Source organism: Podarcis melisellensis (genome assembly GCF_964234715.1).
Source record: "Podarcis melisellensis genome assembly, chromosome: 4".
Classification (NCBI taxonomy): Eukaryota; Metazoa; Chordata; class Lepidosauria; order Squamata; family Lacertidae; genus Podarcis; species Podarcis melisellensis.
Window position 1 is genome coordinate 87,497,178 of NC_138531.1, and position 21,566 is coordinate 87,518,743.

General features: G+C 45.5%; 1 protein-coding gene across 4 annotated transcripts in view; it reads left to right on the forward strand.

Moving 5' to 3' along the window:
* The first annotated feature begins 263 nt into the window (after positions 1-263).
* The window catches only part of MTMR2 (myotubularin related protein 2), a 45,890-nt gene continuing 24,587 nt past the window's right edge, over positions 264-21,566 (forward strand). For 2 of the 4 annotated variants that reach the window (XR_014168024.1, XM_081909836.1), the window contains exons 1-6: positions 269-649; positions 7,355-7,460; positions 15,727-15,802; positions 17,333-17,427; positions 19,826-19,936; positions 21,037-21,138. Coding sequence is in view for 2 of the 4 variants with exons in the window: in XM_081909836.1 (XP_081765962.1) it covers positions 564-649; positions 7,355-7,460; positions 15,727-15,802; positions 17,333-17,427; positions 19,826-19,936; positions 21,037-21,138 (576 nt within the window). In the remaining 2 variants the exon portion in view is untranslated. Of the gene's footprint in view, positions 650-7,354; positions 7,461-15,726; positions 15,803-17,332; positions 17,428-19,825; positions 19,937-21,036; positions 21,139-21,566 lie in introns of all 4 variants that reach the window. The other 2 variants (XM_081909837.1, XR_014168023.1) reach the window with 2 other exon arrangements.

Sequence of the window (21,566 nt, forward strand, 5' to 3'; positions counted from 1 at the left end):
GTGGCGCTGATAACGTCAAGGTTGCAGGTGTGATCAGCTGAATATTCCTGCCTAACAAGGGGTTTGGATTTAGGGTGATCCTCGAGATCCCTTCAAATTATTTGATTCTATGACCCCAAGTGCTCAGAAAGGTGTGTCAAAATCTTTCTACGAGTATTTTTTTGATTTATTTACTTGATTTGGGAGGGGCGGGGTCAGCCCACGCCGAACAGAGCTTAATTCCATGACACACAAAAACCAGGGGCAGCCGTTTGGGACCAAAATGAAGACGATGATGGTGACAAGCGGGTCGTGCAAGCCTCTCCGCCTCCTCCTTTTCCCGCCCTCCCGGGCGCAGGAGAGATGCAGATTCCTCCTCCCTCCCTTAGGGGGTGGAGGGACGGAGCATCATCCGCCCCGGCCGTGCGCACAGCACTGTGGGCTAACATGGCAGCTTCCTTCGCCACTCTCGGCTTCCCACTCCTTTGACAATTCGCTCTGCTCTTTTGATTTCCCGCGGAGGGGATTCCTTTCTCCCCACCGGCAACACACACAACCTCTACACACCCTTAAGGAGATCCAGCATGGAGAGGAGCTCCAGCTGCGAGAGCATCGCCTCCAAGGAGGCTCCGCCCGCCACCCGCCAGCCCAGCCCGGATTCCCTCTCCAGGTAAAACCGCCCTTCACCCTCCAGGGTGGGAAAGCCCTGGAGTAGAGAGTGGGGGCGGGGGGTTGTTGTTTGGCGCTTTCGTATCTCTAGGGTTTGGTTTGGTTTGTTTGTTCTGCGGGGGAGGAAGCGGACCCCCACATTCCCTCCATCCCCTTTCCATAACCTGCGCTTCTAGCTGGCACAGGTCAGTGCTGGAGAGAGAGGTGCGCTATTACGCACGCACTGCGCCCGTTGCACCTGGGTGGCCTGTGTAGTTAAACCCAGGGGAAGGGAAGGGCTGGGTGTGATCGGGGAACTGCACATGCTCAGAGGCATTATTCTTGGTAAGCGCACGGGGGTTCCGGGTGGTTCCAGGACACCCGAGGCCGAGCGCGCTCCTTGCAGCGGGATCCTCAGCGCGCTTTGCACAGGAGCCCATCAACCCGCGGAGGAAGCGCCGGCTTCGGTCCCCTGCGCTCCGGAGCGCGCCCTGTTTCCCCACCCCTCCCTCGGGGAGGCTTACTTCTGAGTAAACACGCAGAGGATCGAGCGCTGAATGGAACAGGGCGGGGGCGGCTTCCAAACATTTTAATGCTGCAATCCCGTGAGTGTTTACCTGGGAGTAAGTGCCACTGAACACAGTGGGGCTTGTTTCCGAGTAAAGGCGGAGAGGGTTGTGCCCTATGAGGTTTTGGATACTTGGGCCATTCTCCGTGCTGCGCTGTCCTCGGTGGGAAATAGAGGACAATGCTTGTAGGATTGTGTGTGATTTCCCCCCCTATCTCTGTGTGTGTTTGCTTTGTTTTTATTTCATCCTTAATGGAAGTGCTTGTACAGTATGTCTTTATTTCTTTTAATTCCATCACAGGACATTTTCTTGTTTTGCTTTATTTATTTTATTTCTCACTTCATATTGCCTCGATTTTCCTGACCCAACTACCTTGCGAGGTTGACCACATCCTTGATTTGGAACGCTGAATTTCACCTATCATATTTCAAGGCAGGGTTGTGGGTGAACTGGCAATCCATCTTGATTGTGGCCCCATCTGCACCAGACATTTAAAGCAGCAACATACCACTTGAAGCAGTTTTGACTTCCCCCAAAGAATCCTGGGAACTGTAGTTTGTTAGAGGTGCAGAGTGTTGTTAGCAGACCCCTATTCCAACCCACCCTCCAGTTGCAATTTCTATAGGGGTTTACCAGTCTCTCTTCCCTGGGAATTCTGGGAACTGATTTAAAAAGACACCTGGAGAAGGGCCTCAACAAAATCTCTTCTGCTCCTTCAGGTCTTTAGGTAACCTGCCAGGGACTCTCCAGGCAGAGGATCTACCACCTACTTTTTCAAAACCTGGAGATGCCAGGAATAGAAGCTTTGACCCTTTGAGTCAAATTGGGTCGTCCACCACCGAGTCATGATCCTTTCGCCATAAACCTTGGTCGCAAACATACCATACATTGTAAACACAGTGTCCGCTTTCTCTCCCCAAATCTTGGGGACTCTGGTTTGTTAAGGGTGCTGGGAAGTGTAGCTCTGTCAGGTGTAAACTACAGTTCCCATGGTAAAAAAGGTAAAGGACCCCTGGATAGTGGCGTAGCGTGGGGGGTGCAGGGGGAGCCGGGCGCAACATCTGGGGGTTAGGGTTAGGAGGCGCAAACCCACGGGTTAGGGGGCGCAAATTACTTGCCTTGCCCCGGGTGCTGACAACCCACGCTACGCCACTGCCCCTGGACGATTCAGTCCAGTTGATTTAGGGAGGAAACGATGCCTGTTAAAGGGGCGCCACTGTGCTTTAAATTGATGATTTATTTCCTTATTTCCATGCGTACATAATTTTATTATTATTATTCTAGACTGATATGACAGTTGTTTCTTTTTTTTCATTTTTTTGTATTTTTATTTAGATTTTCCATCATACAATTTAATTTAAAAAGCGACAAAATACACAATAGAAAAGAAACATCAAATCATTATACATTAAATCATTATACAATATCCGAAAAAGAAAAAACATAAACAAAATAAAATAAACCCACCACCCTGTTTAACTTCCCTCCACTGCTACTCGTCTTCTCTAGAATCAATTTTACCCTTTCATTGCATTCTGATTCTTTTTATTTTCTCAATATACATACTGGTACATATATCATTGATAATTTATTGTTTTGATGCATTTACATTCTTAATCTAAGCATATTAGCATGTCTTTTTTAGAGCAATATAATACATAATTCTATTTTTATGCCGCCACTCCATAGTTCAAACCATGCTCAGGCAACATGACAAAAGTCCATAATCGTAACAAGACTAAAGTCGCCATCAACAATAAATAAAGCATTAAAAAAATACAACCAAACTGAACAGATTCCGCATAGCGATGTAGAAAGTCAAAGAGTTCTGCAGGGTACTCCTGCCTGACTCTGAGGCTGTGTACACATTACGGTATACTCTGGCCCCTGTGTGCTCCCACCATGGGTGTTTGAAGCGGAGTACGCATGATGTTACCCACAATCCCTAGGTGTTCTCCAGCTTCTTGAGAAATGCTGCTGTTTGATGAATTTCTCCTCAAACCAACTTCTAACCTGAGGTGTGTACATCTAAGACCACAGCAGTACATGCCCAGGTGGCAGTACACACAGAGTTTCACTGGCAGCAGGCCTGGATTTAGGTTTGATGAGGCCCTAAGCTACTGAAGGTAATGGGGCCCTTTATATGTCCAGCTGCCCTTTTTGTTGTTGTTGTTTAGTCGTGCCCGACTCTTCGTGACCCCATGGACCAGAGCATGCCAGGCACTCCTGTCTTCCACTGCCTCCCACAGTTTGGTCAAACTCATGCTGGTCGCTTTGAGAACACTGTCCAACCATCTTGTCCCCTTCTCCTTGTCTTTCCCAACATCAGGGTCTTTTCCAGGGAGTCTTCTCTTCTCATGAGGTGGCCAAAGTATTGGAGCCTCAGCTTCATGTAATTCAAAAGCATCAATTCTTCGGCGATCAGCCTTCTTTATGGTCCAGCTGTCCTTTGTCAACAACAAATTGTCCTTCTAGCTAGCTGCTCTGCTCTCAAAAGGGGTGGAATGCTGAACCTCCAGTATCTTTTCCCCCTGTGGCTGGCAAAGCAAGTGGAGTGGGAAGCAATTCTGAGTGCACCCTGCTAGCTTGGAAAATGCTAAACTCCACCTGTTTTTCCTGACTTTTTTCCCTTTTTGAATACAAAGCAGTTGCAAGCGTCACTATGTAGTTTAGTCTTGAGGTTCTTCCCTCTTCATCGACTTTCAAACTTGCCTTCCATAGCCTTAAGGTCTAGAAACATGCTATTTTTAAAAAAAGAAAAGAAAAGAAAGGGAAAACAAAAGATTCTCGGGAAGCTGGGTTCTATAGCCAGAACCAAAGGGTTGCACTCCTAGAGGCCTTTTGGCTCATGAATGGCCTGATTCACTGGAGCCTGAGGATTGTTCCATAGGAACACTGTATTGCATTTCAATGCCTGATTGGCTTTCTGTTCTTGGAGTGGAGCAAAAAAGGACCAAACAATTCAGGCTTTGTTTACCAAGCGCCTTACACAGGCTGCAGGAATTCTGTAATTTAGCTTCCCCCACCCCACAAAATCCAGTATTAAAAAAAAAAAAGTCTAATAGTGTATGACTACTGCTTGGGGTACTGTAGGCTATTGTGTGATCATCGAATGGACGCAGCCAGAAAGAAGCTCACCCGTGGTCCGAGTCTAGGGTACCTTTCTCAATTTGCTTCTGGGAAAATATATCCTACAGAACACAGGGTAACTATGTTCATACGCTAGAGCCTACACGAGGAAAGAGCATTGTGGTAGCTTAACAGATTTATTGTGGCACAAAGATTTTGTGGACTGATCTGAACCTGGGTTGGGACATCTGTTTTGCAGAAGGCCCAATCCCCATCCTCTTCAGGTAGGGCTGGGAATGTGGAGAGCTGCTGCCAGCCAGTGTAGACAGTATGGAACTAGATGGGCCAATAGTCTGATTCGGTAAAGGGAAGCTTCCTATATTGTTATAGCTTAGCTGGTTACAGCATGATGCTCATAGTGACAAGGTTACTATCCCTGCAAGGGACAACGGCATATTCCTACATTGCAGGCGGTTGATCTAGATGACCGTCAGGGTCCCCTCCAACTCTATGATTCTATTATTGTTATAGATTTTTTTGGGGGGGTCCCCCTAAACCAGGGGTCAGCAAACTTTTTCAGCAGGGGGCCAGTCCACTGTCCCTCAGACCTTGTGGGGGGCCAGACTATATTTTTTTTTGGGGGGGGGAATGAATGAATTCTATACCCCACAAATGACCCAGAGATGCATTTTAAATAAAAGGTCACATTTTACTCATGTAAAAACATGCTGATTCTTGGGCCGGATTTAGAAGGCGATTGGACCGGATCCGGCCGCCAGGCCTTAGTTTGCTAAAGGTAAAGGGACCCCTGACTATTAGGTCCAGTCGTGGCCGACTCTGGGGTTGCGGCACTCATCTCGCTTTATTGGCCGAGAGAGCCGGTGTATAGCTTCTGGGTCATGTGGCCAGCATGACTAAGCCGCTTCTGGCAAACCAGAGCAGCTCACGGAAACGCCGTTTACCTTCCCGCCAGAGCAGTACCTATTTATCTACTTGCACTTTGACGTGCTTTTGAACTGCTAGGTTGGCAGGAGCAGGGACTGAGCAACGGGAGCTCACCCCGTCGTGGGGATTCGAACCGTGACCTTCTGATTGGCAAGCCCTAGGCGCTCTGGTTTAGACCACAGCCTACCCATGCCCTAAACCCTAGAAATTAATAATATGGTAGGATTTTTATTATTTGTGAAGAGAATATTGCAGGCCAGTGGGAAAATACAGGTTTAAGCTTCCTTTCCAAGGCAGGGCCTCACCTGAGATAGAGGCATTCTGTAAGATCTAGACTCCTTCCATGCATATTGAAGGTGTCAGTAGGTGAATAAATAATATTTCTTAAGGCTGCCACAGTCTCTGCCACATGTTCAGTTCTCCAAAGACCACAGGGCAGTTCATAATATAAAAATACCTTCCATCGGCAGGTATCCGTGCTAAGATGTAGCTGTAAACAGTATATTCATATTAATCCATAGCCCCATTAGCTCTGCAAATATTGGCCTTCTCCCACCCCCCTGGTGTCGTCAGGCCCCTCTGGCCCTCCCTCTAATTTCAACATTCAACAGGATGTTTGAAAAGCAGCCGTTTGAAAAGACTTCCTGTGTAGGCATTCCCCACACGGTCAGGAATCGCAGTTGTGTGAGATGATGATTTTGGATGTAACGTATAACCATCATCATGTGTAAGAAATAAATGCTTTATTTTGTCTGTTCGCCTCCTTCGCCACCCGTCCAGCTTCATCCGATGACCTTCGGTTCTAATACTATTAGAGAGGGAGGAAAATGCCTCCCTATCCATGTTCTCTGCAGCGTATGTAATTTTGTACACCCCCACAATCTGCTGTTACTCACCTTTATTCTAAACTAAGTAACCCCAAACAGGAGGGGCTGGTGTGGAAGACTGGCTGGCACAGAGGGGAGGCGCTCCTCTGCCCCCCGACCCCAGCAGTGGCATTGCTGATTCTGAACAGAAGGATTGAATTCTACCTCTACAGCAGCCTTTCTCAAGTTGTTGGACTACAACTCCCATCATCCATAGCTAGCAGGTCATGGACGATGGGAGTTGTAGTCCAATGACATTGTTGTTGTTGTCGTTTAGTCGTGTCCGACTCTTCGTGACCCCATGGACCAGAGCACGCCAGGCACTCCTGTCTTCCACTGCCTCCCGCAGTTCAGTCAAACTCATGCTCCAGCTCTCACTTCCACACATCACTACTGGGAAAACCATGGCTTTAACTATACGGACCTTTGTTGGCAAGGTGATGTCTCTGCTTTTTAAGATGCTGTCATTGCTTTTCTCCCAAGAAGCAGGTGTCTTTTAATTTCGTGACTGCTGTCACCATCTGCAGTGGTCATGGAGCCCAAGAAAGTAAAATCTCTCACTGCCTCCATTTCTTCCCCTTCTATTTGCCAGGAGGTGATGGGACCAGTGGCCATGATCTTAGGTTTTTTTTAATCTTGGCTTCAGAGACATATGGGGACCCAAAGTTGAGAACAGCTGCTCTAGAGTTCCATTACCCTGCCTGCATTCAGATGTCATTATAACAAACCATGGCTTATCCTGACAGGCTCCTCCTACCCACTCACCTCCTTTGGCGTAGCTTAGAAACTTTTGTTTCAAACAAACCACAGTTAAGAGATTAATCAGTTTGTTGCGGTCATACAACACAACAAGCTGCAGCTAATAGAAAACGGAGGCAAACCAACTCCAAAGTGTGGCTTGCGAAGCTGGCTTATTTCATAGTTTACATTGCTTGGATGTAATACTAAAATGTGATTCATTTCCTCTAGACTGCACCAGAGGAGATATTCACAAGCCTGGTTGGAGGGTTGGCTCATTCCAGTTCTGATAGGCTATGGTTTATTGTGACATCCAAATAAATCGTAATGTTTGCTCCTTAACCATACCCTCATGTTACGGCCTGATGAACTTTTTTACTTTCTCCACCTCATAATAGTTAAAAGACTAAGCACCAATTGTCCCTGGACCTCTTGATCACAGCAGACCTGTGAAGAAATTTCTCCAGAATATACAATACTGCAACACCAAACAACTGTCTTTTTTCTCTATCCTTCTCCCCTTCATTCCTCCTCCTTTAGCGCTTCCACCTCTCATTCAGATCATTCGGCGCGTACAAAATCTGCTTCTGTCGTCTCATCGGATTCCGTCTCCACTTCCACAGAAAACTTTTCTCCGGATCTAAGGGTAAGCCAATCTGCATGTGCAGCAGCGGAGTCATGTGATCATTCATTTTTCTTTTTATTGAATTTGTAGTACGGTAATGTTTTGTTTAGACAAGAGAGCCGTGAGTTTCAGGGCTCCTCCTTGAAGAAGAACTTATTATACGTAGAAAAATAGTAGTACAAAGAGGAGGCTACAATTAGATTAATTATCTCCTGATGTATGTTGATTAATACAGGAGACGGCATGTTGCCATATTTCCAAAAGTGAAAATTCAGAGAAAAGTTGTTGAGGAGTTTTTTTGTCTCAGTGGTTGAGAACATCTCCCCCCCCCCCCCCATTTTTTTCCCGGGGCTTTTCTGGGATTCTAAAACAATGCTTTATTTTTTAAAAATAAACACCCTACTTGCCATACGTCTAGGTTTTCCCGGACAATTTGGAAATTCAGTAAAAATCCTCCTAGACGCCATTATAAGCTTGTTTCCTGGCTGTGTCCGGGAAAATCCGGACATATGACAGCCCTATATATTTCCCCACAGAAATTCTGAATTCTGTAGTCCGGAAGTGGGAGAGGAGAAGCAATGGGATTTGCTGCATATGTAGAATGGCTATTCATCTAGTATTGCCATCTCAAGATATATCTGAGAGAGATGCCTGCTTAAAACCTTGGAGGGCTGCTGCCAGTCAGTGTAGACAGTATTGAGCGAGGCAGATCAATGATCTGACTCCGCATAATGCAGATTCCTATGTTCCTGTGTGCTTCCGCAAAATGCGCTCAGGAGATTGATCTGCATTCTAGAGTAGGGGCTGGCAGGCTTCAATCCTCTTTGAACCCAGGTTCGTGGCCATTACTTGCTCCTGTGGGAGGGAGTTCCACAGTTTAACTAGGCGCTGTGCAAGAAGTGCTTTCTTTGATCTGTCCTGATAATGTCACAGGAGCGGCAGGTGTGGAGGAAGGAGGTCACTGTCACTTACTGGGGCAGGGCAGCGGCAAGATCACAGCTGCACCCATAGGTGCTCCCACACACCTCTGACCTCACTGACACCCTTCCCAGCCCCACACAATCCAACGATGGTGCTGTCACGAGTGCAGCAGATTAGTAGTGCCCCTCTGCACCAGACACTCCTGCAGCCCAGGCAAGGAGGAAGTTACCTGTATGAACTACATTGGTACCATCTGGGAGAGGGTCAGCACAGGCCGCTGTTAGAATTCCTGCTCTATGATTGCAATCATGGGATTGTTGTCTATCACATGACGGTATATGTTTTGACCCCACAGAGTGGGAAGTGACGAAGACAGGATGTTTGTGTTACTGTGTTCCATGAAGTGGGACTGTTGTCCTTTGTTCTTTTTCTCTTTGCTGTCTGAAGCTAGAGAGAGAAGGAGCCATGTTGCAGTGCTCCTTGTGTGTTTACATGTAAATAAAGTAGATTAGCCAAAATGCTGAGTTGCTGAGGTCTGTCACGCATGATGCGCAAACTCTGCGGATCCCTAAGTGTGCCGGTGTCAGTTGGCATCTGTCGCTGTGATGTTCGGGCTGAAGAAAGCTTTTGAAGCTCCCAAACGGTCGACCAGGAGGGAGGGAACATGCCAGTCAGGCATGTGTCTCTGCCAGGGTCCTACTCGAGTGTAGGCCAAGCTCCTGACCCTGTAGTGCAGAGGTGGGCAGAAGGGAGATCCGGATCTACTTATGGTGACTTTCAGTGAGATCTGCAAGGGTTTCTGACTTCCAGCGTTCATAGAATCATAGGGTTGGCTGCCATTGGGGTGGTTGACATAACACAAAATGGCTGCCATTGGCTGGGTGGCGCAACACAAAAAGTGGCAGGAGTACAACAGTTAATTAGTGCCAGCGGCAGAGGAAGCCTCTTGGGCACCTGGGTTGGCATGCCCAGGGGCGGGGTGAACCACCCATAGGGGCAGGGCAACAGCGCCCATAGGGACAGGGCGCGCCGCAAGGCCTCAGCCGCCCTACAGCTGGGGGGGGGGAGTTAGTGGGCGGACAGTGCGGAGCCTGCGGGTGCCGAGACAGGTGGTTCGTGTGCACTGCAGGTCCCACAACGAGTGCTGCCCGCAATTTTGTCAAAAAAGCCCTGTCAGGGTGGCACCCAGGGCGGGCCACACACCCCAACTCCTTCCTACGTCCCTGATTGGTGCCTGTTATTAACTTTTTAACACGATTTTTACTGTACGGTTTTATGTGTTTTTGTTAAAAACCACTTTCATCGTCTTTTTTATGAAACAGTGGTCTAATATATATATATTAATATATAAATATATGTATGTGTATCTATCTAGCTATATATGTAATACACAGCTTAGAAATCAATGGAGCAGGCATGCCGTACCCCACATCAAGTATCCCCTGCAGTAGAGGGTGAGGTAAAATAGGTTTATTTCAGCCATTAATGTGCTCCTTCACAGAGGGGTGGCTCTTTGTCCCTCTCCTCTGTTCAGAATGGAAGGTGAGAGGCATATCAAGTCCTGGCATCCATTGAAATGTGGGCAAGTTAAAGGGCGCATGTTCAGTGTAGGAGACGCTGAGGCAGCGCAAACAGGAATCAAGCAGCAAAGGCACTGCGGATTTTTGATGGGATATTTACTGCGACCTTTCTCCGGCACTGTAGCTTATTTCAGTATTTGGCTTCATTTCTAACCACATCGTGACAGCATTTCGGTTTTTCCCCCTTACATGGAATTGTGACCCAAAATGTGGGCTTCGCTTCAGACCAGCTGTGCTTCAGCTTTCTGGTGGCACCTGAAATGGGCTGAGACCCTGGCCACATTCACTCCATACGCTGAAAGCGCTTTAAACAGTCATGGCTTCCCCCAAAGAATTCTGGGAGCTGTAGTTTGTTAAGTGTGCTGGCAGCCGTTGGGGGACTCCCTATTCTGCTCACATATACCAGAGCTCCCTGGAAAGAGGGGTTGATGGTTAAATTACTTTGGAAACTGTAGTTCTGTGAGGGGAGCAGGGGGTCTTATAGCAGTTCTCGGCTTCCTTGGCAAACTATAGTTCCCACAACTCTTAGGGTGAGATTATACTGCTCATTTCCAATCGGTTCGTGTCCTTCATTTTCCCCACTGAAATCCAGTAACTTTTCATGCTGCAAGTGGTCGTTTTTTGTTTCACTTTTGTTGCGCTATAGCCCCCTCCAGACAGTAATAATGTCACTGGGGAAACATTGTGGAACAACTAGCAAAACAGAACAAATCCATCACTAACACACTATTATTGTGCCAAAGGTGTGTTGCGGAATACACCTGCAAAAACCTAGAAAACAAAACAAAAAAACCCCACCAGTCTAGAGGGGCTCATTATTTTCACTGCATGCCTCCCTTCTTGAAAGGGCATTCCATGGTTGTGGTGCCACAGCTAACAAGGCCCTGTCGTTCGTGTTTTTTGTCTGACCTCAGTTTCTGAAGGCCGAGGAACGGGTGGTGGGTGGAGTTTTACGATACTGTCTTCGGTGCATGAGGACACACGTGTGTGTTGCGTCATATTTCCAAACATGGAAATGCCCTTCAGAAACCGCAAGAACCTGTGTTGGCAATGCAGGAGCTTCTCTTTTCTGCATTGTCTGAAATGACCCTGACAGGAAGGAAGGTTGTGCAGCAATTTCTTTTTAACTCATTTTTTTTTCTTGGACCTTGGCGAGCCTAGCTCATCCACTGACTCTTCCTTCTTTCCGTGTACTTTCTTTTCCAAAGAAAGCTCAGCATTGCCGTTTCTCGTCTGTGTCCCCCCCACCCCCACCCCAATTGTCTCCTGACAGGGAGGAATTCTGCTTATTTGAGCAGGATTCGCTTTTAATACCAAGTGCCCTTTCCCCCTGCCCTCTATTTATAGCTCTCTCGTCATAGACCTGTCAAGGCCCAGGTTACAATATATTGATTTAGTGCAAATGAGATCAGGGAGAGCCAGACTCGGTCAATCTTCTGTCTCTGAGGCAAGGGGGAAAGGAAGTGCCTCCGAAGCATGTTCATGTTTCAAGAGACAGCCAAAGGAGAAGGTGATCTTAATAATGTTCAAGGTCCCCTAGATGTTTGCATAGGCACTAAATGTGCCGTGTGGAAGCCGCCCTGAAACTATTTATGATTGTCATTCGCGAGGAGCTGAGCGCTTAAGGGAGTTCGCCCATGGCCTTGGAATGCCCTCTTGGGACGTGATCCGTTATTTCCTCTGAGGCGTCTGCCTGCCTTCCTACCACGAACCCTTCTGCAGACTTCTTTCCTTTTCTTTTTTTGCAATGTACAACGGGGTAAGGGATTTTCTTCTTCTCTCTTATGAGTCCGAAAGGGAAGCATTCCGGGCTGTGCTTTAGCTTAGATAGCCCTGCTGAGCATCTGAACAAAAGTAGATGGTTAATGATTACTATTATTATTATTGCCAAATATGTGTGGGTTTTGTGTGCCTTCTTGATCAAGAAAGGTTCTCGTTCTTTTTGTCAAGGAGGTTGAAATGGAATACTCAGGATGAAACGGTTAAATCTGCTATGATTAAATGGGCACAAGATGTTGGACATAACATAATGTTTGCTGACTGGGAACAGTTGTGGACCACAGGTATGAAATTCATGGCATGTAATGCCTTAAGAGAGAATATTATGAAAATGATATACAGGTGGTACATGACACCAGTCAAGCTTGCAAAAAATTACCATTTGCCCGATAATAAATGTTGGAAATGTAAAGATAATGAAGGGAAATAGTTAAACAGGTTGCCCAGTCAGGACCCGGGGGTGTGTGGAGTCAGTGGGACTATAAAACCAGTTCTGGGAGGAGTTCATTGGGAGTTGTTGGTGGGTAGTTGGTTGGTTTTAGTGGGTTGGCTGGTTGGGAAAGGCAGTTGGTAATAGAGAGACAGTTAGGGCCGTGGGTTCTTGAGTGTGGGAAGGTAGAAGAGATAGAGAGAGGAAAATAAGACTAAGAAAGTAAAGAGCAACCACGTTTGGAATACCGTAAAAGTTTGTGTCTGAAATAAAATACACTCTTCTTTATTAATTGAGAAGCTGACTGAGGCTGAAATGATTTTACCAGGGAGGACCTGGTTGGTGGCAGCGGATTAGTGGTGTACGGGTCAATAGTCCATGAGACGACCGGGGGCACCGTACGAACGCCACAGTGGCTCGCTGTTGGAGTGAGCATTTTGCACGCAAAGATTGGATCCCTGGCATCTCCAAATAGGTTGGGGTTGTTAGACTCCCCTTCTAAAACCCCGGAAAGCTACTGCTAGCTAGTTCTGACAATTCTGGGACCAGTGACTAGGTGTAAGGCAGCCTCTGATGGAAGCCTGGTTTTCAACTTCGAATTTTTAAGAGATGCTCCCACTGCCTCAATACGTATTTGCGGCTCCAGCGATCAAAATTTCCACGTGAAATTCATCCCATGGTGATGAAGCCAGTGCTCCCATCATTTGACACAATGGCAAAGACACTTTACTTTCCTCCCATTCCACTTCCTTTTTTAGTGGTTGGGGGGCAGTTCTGATGAATTAATGCTGTTGCACCAGTTTTCCGTTGGCACTTCCCTTCTGCTTTGTGTAACTAACAGCTAAAAACCGGGATTTTCAGTACCACTTCTTGGCATGCTGAAGTTAATTTAACAGTGGCATGAGAGGTGGGTGCAGTCTGAACAATTTCGGGGATGTTTTCGGAAGAAGAAAATGTATGCCGTTCTGTGAGGATAATGTTAGAATGAATGGGAAATGGGGCGAAGATCTGTACTGGGGGAAAAGTCAGCTGTCTGAGGGAAGAACTAGATAGCATGAGCTTTTCTGTCCTTCTGGGTTAGACGTTGCCACTATGTTCCTGGATCTGATTTAGGAGAAAATGCTTCAGGGGAGAGGCTGCTCAAGAAATGTAACTTTTGAGTCACCTCTCTTCCCGCCTTCAAAGAAAGGTCTAGGTGTGGCCCAGGGGGAAGTGGAGTCTGAGAAAATATGGCGGAGGTAGTTTTGGCAAATCAACCAAAACAGATAAAACTAGGCAACCTGCTTGTTGAGCATTCAGCCTGATTTGGTTGCACAAAATTTATGGGAAAAGTTATTTGAGCCTGCTATTCGCTGAGCATTCATGCCGATTTGTTTGTGCGATGTTGTGTAGACCAACTGTTATCCCACACTTTCACCTGCAATTCCCCTCCACTTTCCTTGGTGCAGAAAGTCAGTCGTTGTTGTTTTTATAAGTGGGCTCGTTGTGCCAAGAGCGCTGCATCAGTTTTAAAGATGCCACACAAATTTGCTGGTATGCTACTAAACCCAGCGGTAGTCTGTAAGCACCCTAAGTCACTGCAGGAATGTTGGCAGTGGCGTAGCATGGGGGGTGCAGGGGGGGCCGGCCGCACCGGGCGCAACATCTGGGGGTTAGGGAAATCCACGGGTTAGGGGGCGCAAATCCACGGGTTAGGGGGCGCAAATCCATGGGTTGGGGGCGCAAATTACTTGCCTTGCCCCGGGTGCTGATAACCCACGCTACGCCACTGAATGTTGGGGTTCCTGTATCCATGAAATGTGGTGGACCGAGGTGTGTATTTTTTATTTTTATTTTTTCCTTTACTCTTGTGTTTACGTCAAACTGGAGTTTGGGGTTTTAGTAAACTGAATGGGGCAATTGCAGGAAGGCGCTGGTCAGTTGTGCAATGCTAGCTGTATACACACACACACACACACACACACACTCCCCTACCTGCTTGTAGATGCAAACACTCCCCTACCTGCTTGTAGCAAACTTTGCAAACATTCAAGTAAGAAATGCTGTGTCCACCCTATTAGACGCTTGCACTATTTATTTATTTTTCAGTCCACATTGCAGCGCTTTGCAGAAAAAAGCAACAACAACGTAAGATTCTATGAGTGACGACTTTCTGTATTTCTGCTACTTCAAAGCAGGGTGCTAACTTAATTCATTGTGTCCGGTTTGTAAGCAAAATGGGATGCTGCAAGGTGATCTGCAGAATCTGATTGGCTGGCAAGCCTACGGCCTGCTGCTTGATTGGCTGCCTAGTCTACGGCATGCCTCCAGATTTCTTCCATGTGCATCATCATAAAACGACTCATCTGCATATGGCGTTTCTGCGTGATTTTATTTCCCTCCTTCTCCCCCCACTCTTCTAAAAAGCCAAAAGATTAAGACACAAGGCTTTTCCATGGGATTAGTGATTTTCCTGGCTGCTTCAATCATTCTGACTTGAGTTATTCTCCCCCACCCCACCCCACATCTGTTTATTTAATCCCCAGAAAAAGCCCCTTTGCCACCATAATAAAGCAAGGCGGTTGGCTTTTTGTTCTGTTGTTGTTGTGGGGGGTGGGGGGTTGCAGCAGATCTATTGTGTAGAAAGTTGTGAGAATCCTGTGGTGGTGCAGTGTGATAATTCTGTGCAGTTCCAAATATGCAGCAGTTTACACGTAGGTAAGAGAAAAGTGCAAAAGGAATAACTCCAGCAATTGGTGCAAGATGTCCTTGTTGTCAGTATATTGTTTTTAAAACACACACACACACACACACACACACACACACACACACACACTTACTTTAACCCAGGGCATTGTCAATGCTGGCTGGGCAATCTGGAACAACATTTGGAGGGTCATAGGCTCCGCAGGTTTGTCACAAATTGCAGTCTACATGTACAATTTGCTGCGCAGGTCCTACAGAGAAGCAACTTTCAGGCAGGAATTGTGTGACAACTGGAGCGAAGCAGCTGCCTCGTGTGACTGATTTTTGGGCACGTTGAAAGAATGGCAGCAGACTGTCCATTATTTCATTTATTGTGCATCCAATTATCAGTGGATAATTATAATTTTTTTCACGAATGGAAAGAGTAAAACTTCAGATGGTTGGTTTATGAACAAGCCTGGTGTTTGGAACTGTGGGATTTAGTCATTCCTACCCCAACTAAGAACTAATGAACTGCACAACGGAACACCCAGAAGTCCGATAACTTACCGTATATGATTCAGCTTGGCTTAGTTTTATTTCATATACAGTTCAAAAAAAGAACATTGATGTGGAGTTTCTGATTCACATGGAGACTTATACAGGGTGAGTCCTTTAAAAGAGGCTCCGTGGATACAGAGTGCATATGTTCAATGGGGCCTCTTTTATAAGACTCACCCTGTAGAAATATACTTCTGTGTGATGGGCAATATCATTTGTATTGCTTTATTATGAAAATCAGTGCTGTACTTCTGTACAAGGGGCTTGTTCATCTTGCCATTACCTGGAAAACAATAAAATAATCTTCTTTTTTAAAAGTATTTAACATTGATGTAGCTGATTTTCATTTTAGGTTCTCAGGGAATCTAATAAATTGGCTGAAATGGAGGAGCCCCCGTTGCTTCCAGGAGAAACCATTAAAGACATGGGTATGTGCAGATATTTCTCTTTGACGTTTTCCCCCAGGGTAGATAGCACTGGGTTACACATACATAGGTATGACAAGCAGACACAATGGTTTAATATCAGACATTCCTTTATTTTTCAGCATACTGTATGTTAAATCAAGACTGAGCTCCTATCATTTGTGCTTCAACTGACCTCCGTACCCCAACCTTAATTGTACTCCATTTATTTGTCGCTTTTGTTGAAAAATCTATTTTAAAAACCCATTTATTTATTCAAAAGGAATAGAAGAAATGGGATGATACCACTTTTTCCCTTTTATAAGAAAGAGAAAGGAAAATGTGAAGTCATTTCTCGGAACAAAACACACTGTTTCTTTTATTAGGATTAAACAGAAAGCTCTTTCCCTTTGTTGAAACTCCTTCTGTGTTCAGGAACGATAACCAGCTAGTAAATAGTTATGTAAAACCCTTGTGTATCTATGGCTACGGATAGGTTAGTTAGTTGTTAAAGAACTTCAGAGGGGTTTTTTTGGTTTTTTGCTGGGGGGAAGGGACAAGCGCAAAGCACGTTTGGCCAAGATGTTCAAGGAAAGCCAGAAAGGGCCAGCATTTTCATTATCTATCCATAAAACAGTATTCTTAGGCTGGATAGATATAAACAGTGTTATATGATGCTACTCCCATATGCCTGAGCATGAAGTGTGAAATTCCCTTTCTTTAGTCATCGTTTACATACACTTCTCTTGGTGAAACTGAAGGAGAGCCACTGTGAAGAAGCTTTTAAAGTTTTTTTTCAGTGGCAAGAAAAAGTACAAGTTGAGCTGATTTCACCTTAGAGCAGGAAACCTTTTGGCCCGCCAGGGGTTGCTAGACTACAAACCCCATCAGGCCCAGCAAACAAGACCAATGGCCAGGAATTGTGGGACTTGCAGTTATTATTATTATTCCATTTATTAAATTTGTATACCACCTTTCATCCGAAGATCTCAAGGCGGTTCATGGCATTAAACTACAAGATAAAAATACAAAATACATAATGAAAACAAGAGCAAAACAATAACCTTCCCACCCACACCCACAATATATTTAAAAGGATAGCAGTGGTTCTCAAACTTTATTCTCTGGGGCACATTTTCGGAATAAAAATTTGCTTGTGCCACACTGAATTATTTTTATATATAAGAAATAACTCTGGAAAGCAAAAAGAAGCAACTCCTAGCTGTGTTTGATTTTGAAAATCATATTCTGCAAAGTTTAAAAGAGTAAATGATACTATACTGCACTGAAATGTTTAAATGCTTATTTGATTGCCCTTGAATAGTCCCTCAGCACTTAACCATCGTCTCCTGCCTTTGAGAACCACTGGGACAGAGGCTGTTCGTTCAGCTCCATCTCTTGAAAGCTTCCTCCTCACCTGTTTTGAGAGACATTGAAAGGTGTTCCAAGCCTCGTTGCAGCACCTCCATGTGGAAATACATATAATATGTGGGACTTGCAGTTATTGTTATTACTATTATTGTTCCATTTATTAAATTTCTTTCTTTCTCCTAGCAAAAGATGTTACTCACATCTGCCCATTCACCGGCGCCATTAGAGGAACTCTGACAGTTACAAATTACAGGCTATATTTTAAAAGCATGGAAAGGGTAAGGCTCAAATTGAGCAACTTTTCGCTGTGTATTTTTTTGGGGGGGGTACCTTATTTATTTCAAGTGCAAGCTGGGAAGGGGCGGAGCTCAGTGGTAGAGAGTGCATTCTTTGAAAGAATTGGGTAGCCAGTGTTGGGGAACGACCTCTGCGTCCCATTTTACAGAGGATGGTCCTCTTTTGGAAGCATCCTGTTCTTTGGGCTGCTGTCTCATCCAAATCTAGTTTAAAGAGAAAGAACCCTAAGAAGCCAGCGCCCTGGCCATAGTCTTCCCCAATGCGGTGAGGAGTCTTGTTGCTTGGTTGGCGTCCATTTGTCTTGGGAGAAAATTGAGGAGTGTGCCTTTGGGGTGAAGTCCAACTACAGTGGTACCTCTGCTTGTGAACGGGATCCGTTCCGGAGCCCTGTTCGCAACCTGAAAGGAACGCAACCTGCGGGTCCTGATTCGCTGTTTCTGCACATGCGCATGGTGTCATTTTGCGCGAGTGGCGAAACCCGGAAGTAACCATTTCCAGTACTTCCGAGTTGCTGTGGGATGCGACCTGAACAAACGTATCATGAAGCAAAGGTAACAAGAGGTATGACTGTATAGCCATTGAGTAGTTTCCAACTAAATATATCCCCCAGTGCAGGGGTGTCCAACCAATAGATCTCGATCTACTGGTAGATCCCCTGGTAGATAGCGGGATCCTTACCATCCTCCTCCCCCAATCATCCTCCCCCAAAAAAGTTCAACAGCTCTGGGCAATCCAACCCCCCCCCCCACTCCTCTAATGACAATGGGTAGATCACTGCCCTTTTTTATACTGGGAGTAGATCACAGTCTGTTGGGCATTGGACATGCCTGCCTAGTGAAAGGATTTCCACTTGCTCCATGGAACTTCTCCCCCATTCTCCCCATGCGTTGCCTGAAGGGTTAGGGGGGACACCTCCCCCCCCAAATAAATTGAGACTAGGTTTGGACAATATATCATCCAAAACTGGTTCAAAATCCATATTGTGACATCGGTTTCATAGTTTTTTGACCTGGCAATATATCCTGAATCATTATGTGTGTTGGGGCTGGGCAACACATGTTGCCCAAAACTGGTTTCAAGTCTGTATTGTGATACCAGTTTCATAATTTTTGAACTGGCAATATATTGTAGATCATGGTGTGTGTGTGCGTGTGCGCATGCTATGCAAAAATCACCATGCAGGAGGGGTGGGGGACGTGAAGCCAGCCGATGTCCCTACATAGCGCCATCCTTATTTCATGCATCATGATAGAGCAGTATATCTTGATGTTTTCGCTGGTGCTGAAAACCAGATATCGCCCAGCCCTGCTGTTCGCCACTACATACTTCCATCCTTATTTCAGACATTGTGACATATTGGCATGTTGCAATTTTAGCTGGTGATTTATTGCCATGTTGAAAACCACATGCTGCCCAGCTGTAATGGAGAGCTCCATGAGGAACATAAGGAGAAGTCTCTTTGCAAAGCCCCTTTGCGAAGCCCAAAGCCCTTGCTCTAGCACAGCAGTTCTCAACCTGTGGGTCCCCAGATGTTGTTGGACTACAACTCCCATCATCCCTGAGCTCTGGCCTTGCTAGCTACAGGTGATGGGAGTTGTAGCTCAACAACATCTGGGGACCCACAGGTTGAGAAAGGCTGCTCTAGCAGACCTATTCAGTTGGGTACCACACACAATTTCCAAATTTGCCTCTATCTTTATGAATTAGCATATGCATTTCTAGGCAAATCTGAGTCTTTTTTTGAGTATGCATTTTCTTTTCTTTTCTTTCTTTGGCAATTTGTAAGTGGCTGCCGAGCCTAGAATATACTGTCAGTCATAGCAGACAATACTGGCTTAGGTGGACCAGTTTCTGACTTGGTACGAGTTAGCTTTACATGCTCATGAGTTTATTGGTCCTGTGGAATTGTCTCAAGGCACTGATGCCACCACTGTGCTGCAACCAAGTAGTCTGGTCTGTGCCTGGATGGGCAACCACCTGGAATCCCATGTTCTATGGGGAAAGGAAAGTGGAATGTGACTGTAAGAAAATAAATGAATGTATCAATGAATCTCCATCCTCGTCATCAAGACGTTCAGCTTTTGGGTGCTCCAAGCTCTGTCTAATAGTAATACAGTCGTCCCTTGGTTTTCGAACAGCTGAATTCTCAAACGTTTTGGCTCCTGAAACCCAGAAGTGACTGTTCTGGTTTGTGAACTATTTTTGGAAGCCGAACATCTGATGGGGCTTCCGATTGGCTGCCGGAGCTTCCTGCAGCCAATCAGAAGCTGTGTTTTGGTTTCCAAACATTATGGAAGTCGAACGGACTTCCACGGTACGACTGTACTTTGTTTTAGGAGGTTTTAGACTTCTCACTAACACACTACATTTCCTCCCCAGGACCCTCCGTTTGTTCTAGATGGTCCTCTGGGAGTGATCAACAGAGTGGAGAAAATTGGAGGTGCTTCTAGCCGTGGCGAAAATTCATATGGCCTTGAGATTGTGTGTAAGGTAAAGCAGATCCATCTATGGTTGGTGGATTTTGGGTAGGTTCTTGCCCCACAGCTGTGGTCTGTTATGTTCCTAAAAATCACATGTTTTTAAATTCCTCTTCGCTGACTTTAAATAGAACAGCCCTCAGAAAGCTGCCATGTAGGACTTGAAGCTGAGTTGGCTAAACCAAGAAGAAAATACTGTATTTTTCCGTGTATAAGACTATATTTCCCCCAAATTTTTTTAGTTTAAAACTGGGAGTCGTCTTATACAGTGGACCCTCTGGATACAAATGTAATTCGTTCCAGGGGTCCGTACGTACCCCAAAAAATCCACAAGTAGAGGTGCTGCTTCTGCGCATGGCGCGATAGAGCACTTCTGCGCATGTGCACATGGCAAAACCCGGAAGAATACATTTCACAACCCAAAACTTATGTTACCCAAGGGTAATGTAATCCGAGGGTCCACTGTACACAGAATGCTGCAATTATTTATTTCTTAATTTGGGGCTCAAAAAATAGGGGTCCTCTTATACATGGGGGCGTCTTATACATGGAAAAATACGGTATATTTTTTCCCCAGTGCTCTATATTGAAACCTCCATAGACACTGCCCAGGCTTGTACCCCTGGGAGGTCACTTTGGTGCTGCTAACACATCGGTTTGCCTTCACCCCTGGAGGCATACTCCATTGTCTCTTGATACAGATAGAGGCCAACAACAATAGTACTGAGGTTTCAGAAGATGCACAGAAACATAGCCAAACCAACCCCAAGCCTTTTAGACCTTCAGTCCATCATGGGAACGACTCATCTGTTTCTGTCATTGGCATCTGTTCCTATTTGAACTGAAATATGAGGTCTTTGGGATTCCAAAGAAGGCTCTACCCTGCACCGTAAAGTCAAGTGTAAGATGTTTGATCCTTGCAGTCATGTAGGTGCTCTTCTTGCTGTGTCCTAACTCTCCCCTTCAAGATATTGCAGTTCTACTTGGGGGTAAGAAAGAGTCCCCACCAGCGTAGCTAGTGGTCAGGAACGATGGGATTTGTAGTCCAGTGACATTTGGAGGGCCCCTGATTGTAGAAGGCTGGTCTGCTGAGTTTAGCCTAACATTTTTCAGGATGTCCGAAACCTCCGGTTTGCTCATCGCCCCGAGGGCCGCACGAGAAGGTCCATATTTGAGAACTTGACAAAATACGCATTTCCCGTGTCAAATCATTTGGTAAGTGCTTTTCTGTTGCTCTTGTGGCGCGCATGGTAAAATCGACATGAATTTAGCCTTTCTTAAGAGATAAATTACTTCGGGTCATAGTGGATGACAATCTTTCATTAGTAAAAAAAAATTAATATAATTTTCTGCTTTACAATTTCAAATAAACATTTTACAAACTTTAAAATATCCAGCAACTTCCCTTCTTCTCTTTCCATGGTTCATTTTGCATATCTTGCATCCCTGTATATTTTACAATAACCATTCCAATTGGTTTTCTACTACTACATCCATCAAGAATTATTTACTCTGTTGAATTTATCTTAAGGCTGCCAGCATTTTCAGCTGGACACCATTATTTTCCACATACTCATTAAACGTTTTCTTCTTTAAACGTACGTTCTTCTTGCTCTCTTAGTTTATATGTTAAATCTGGTACA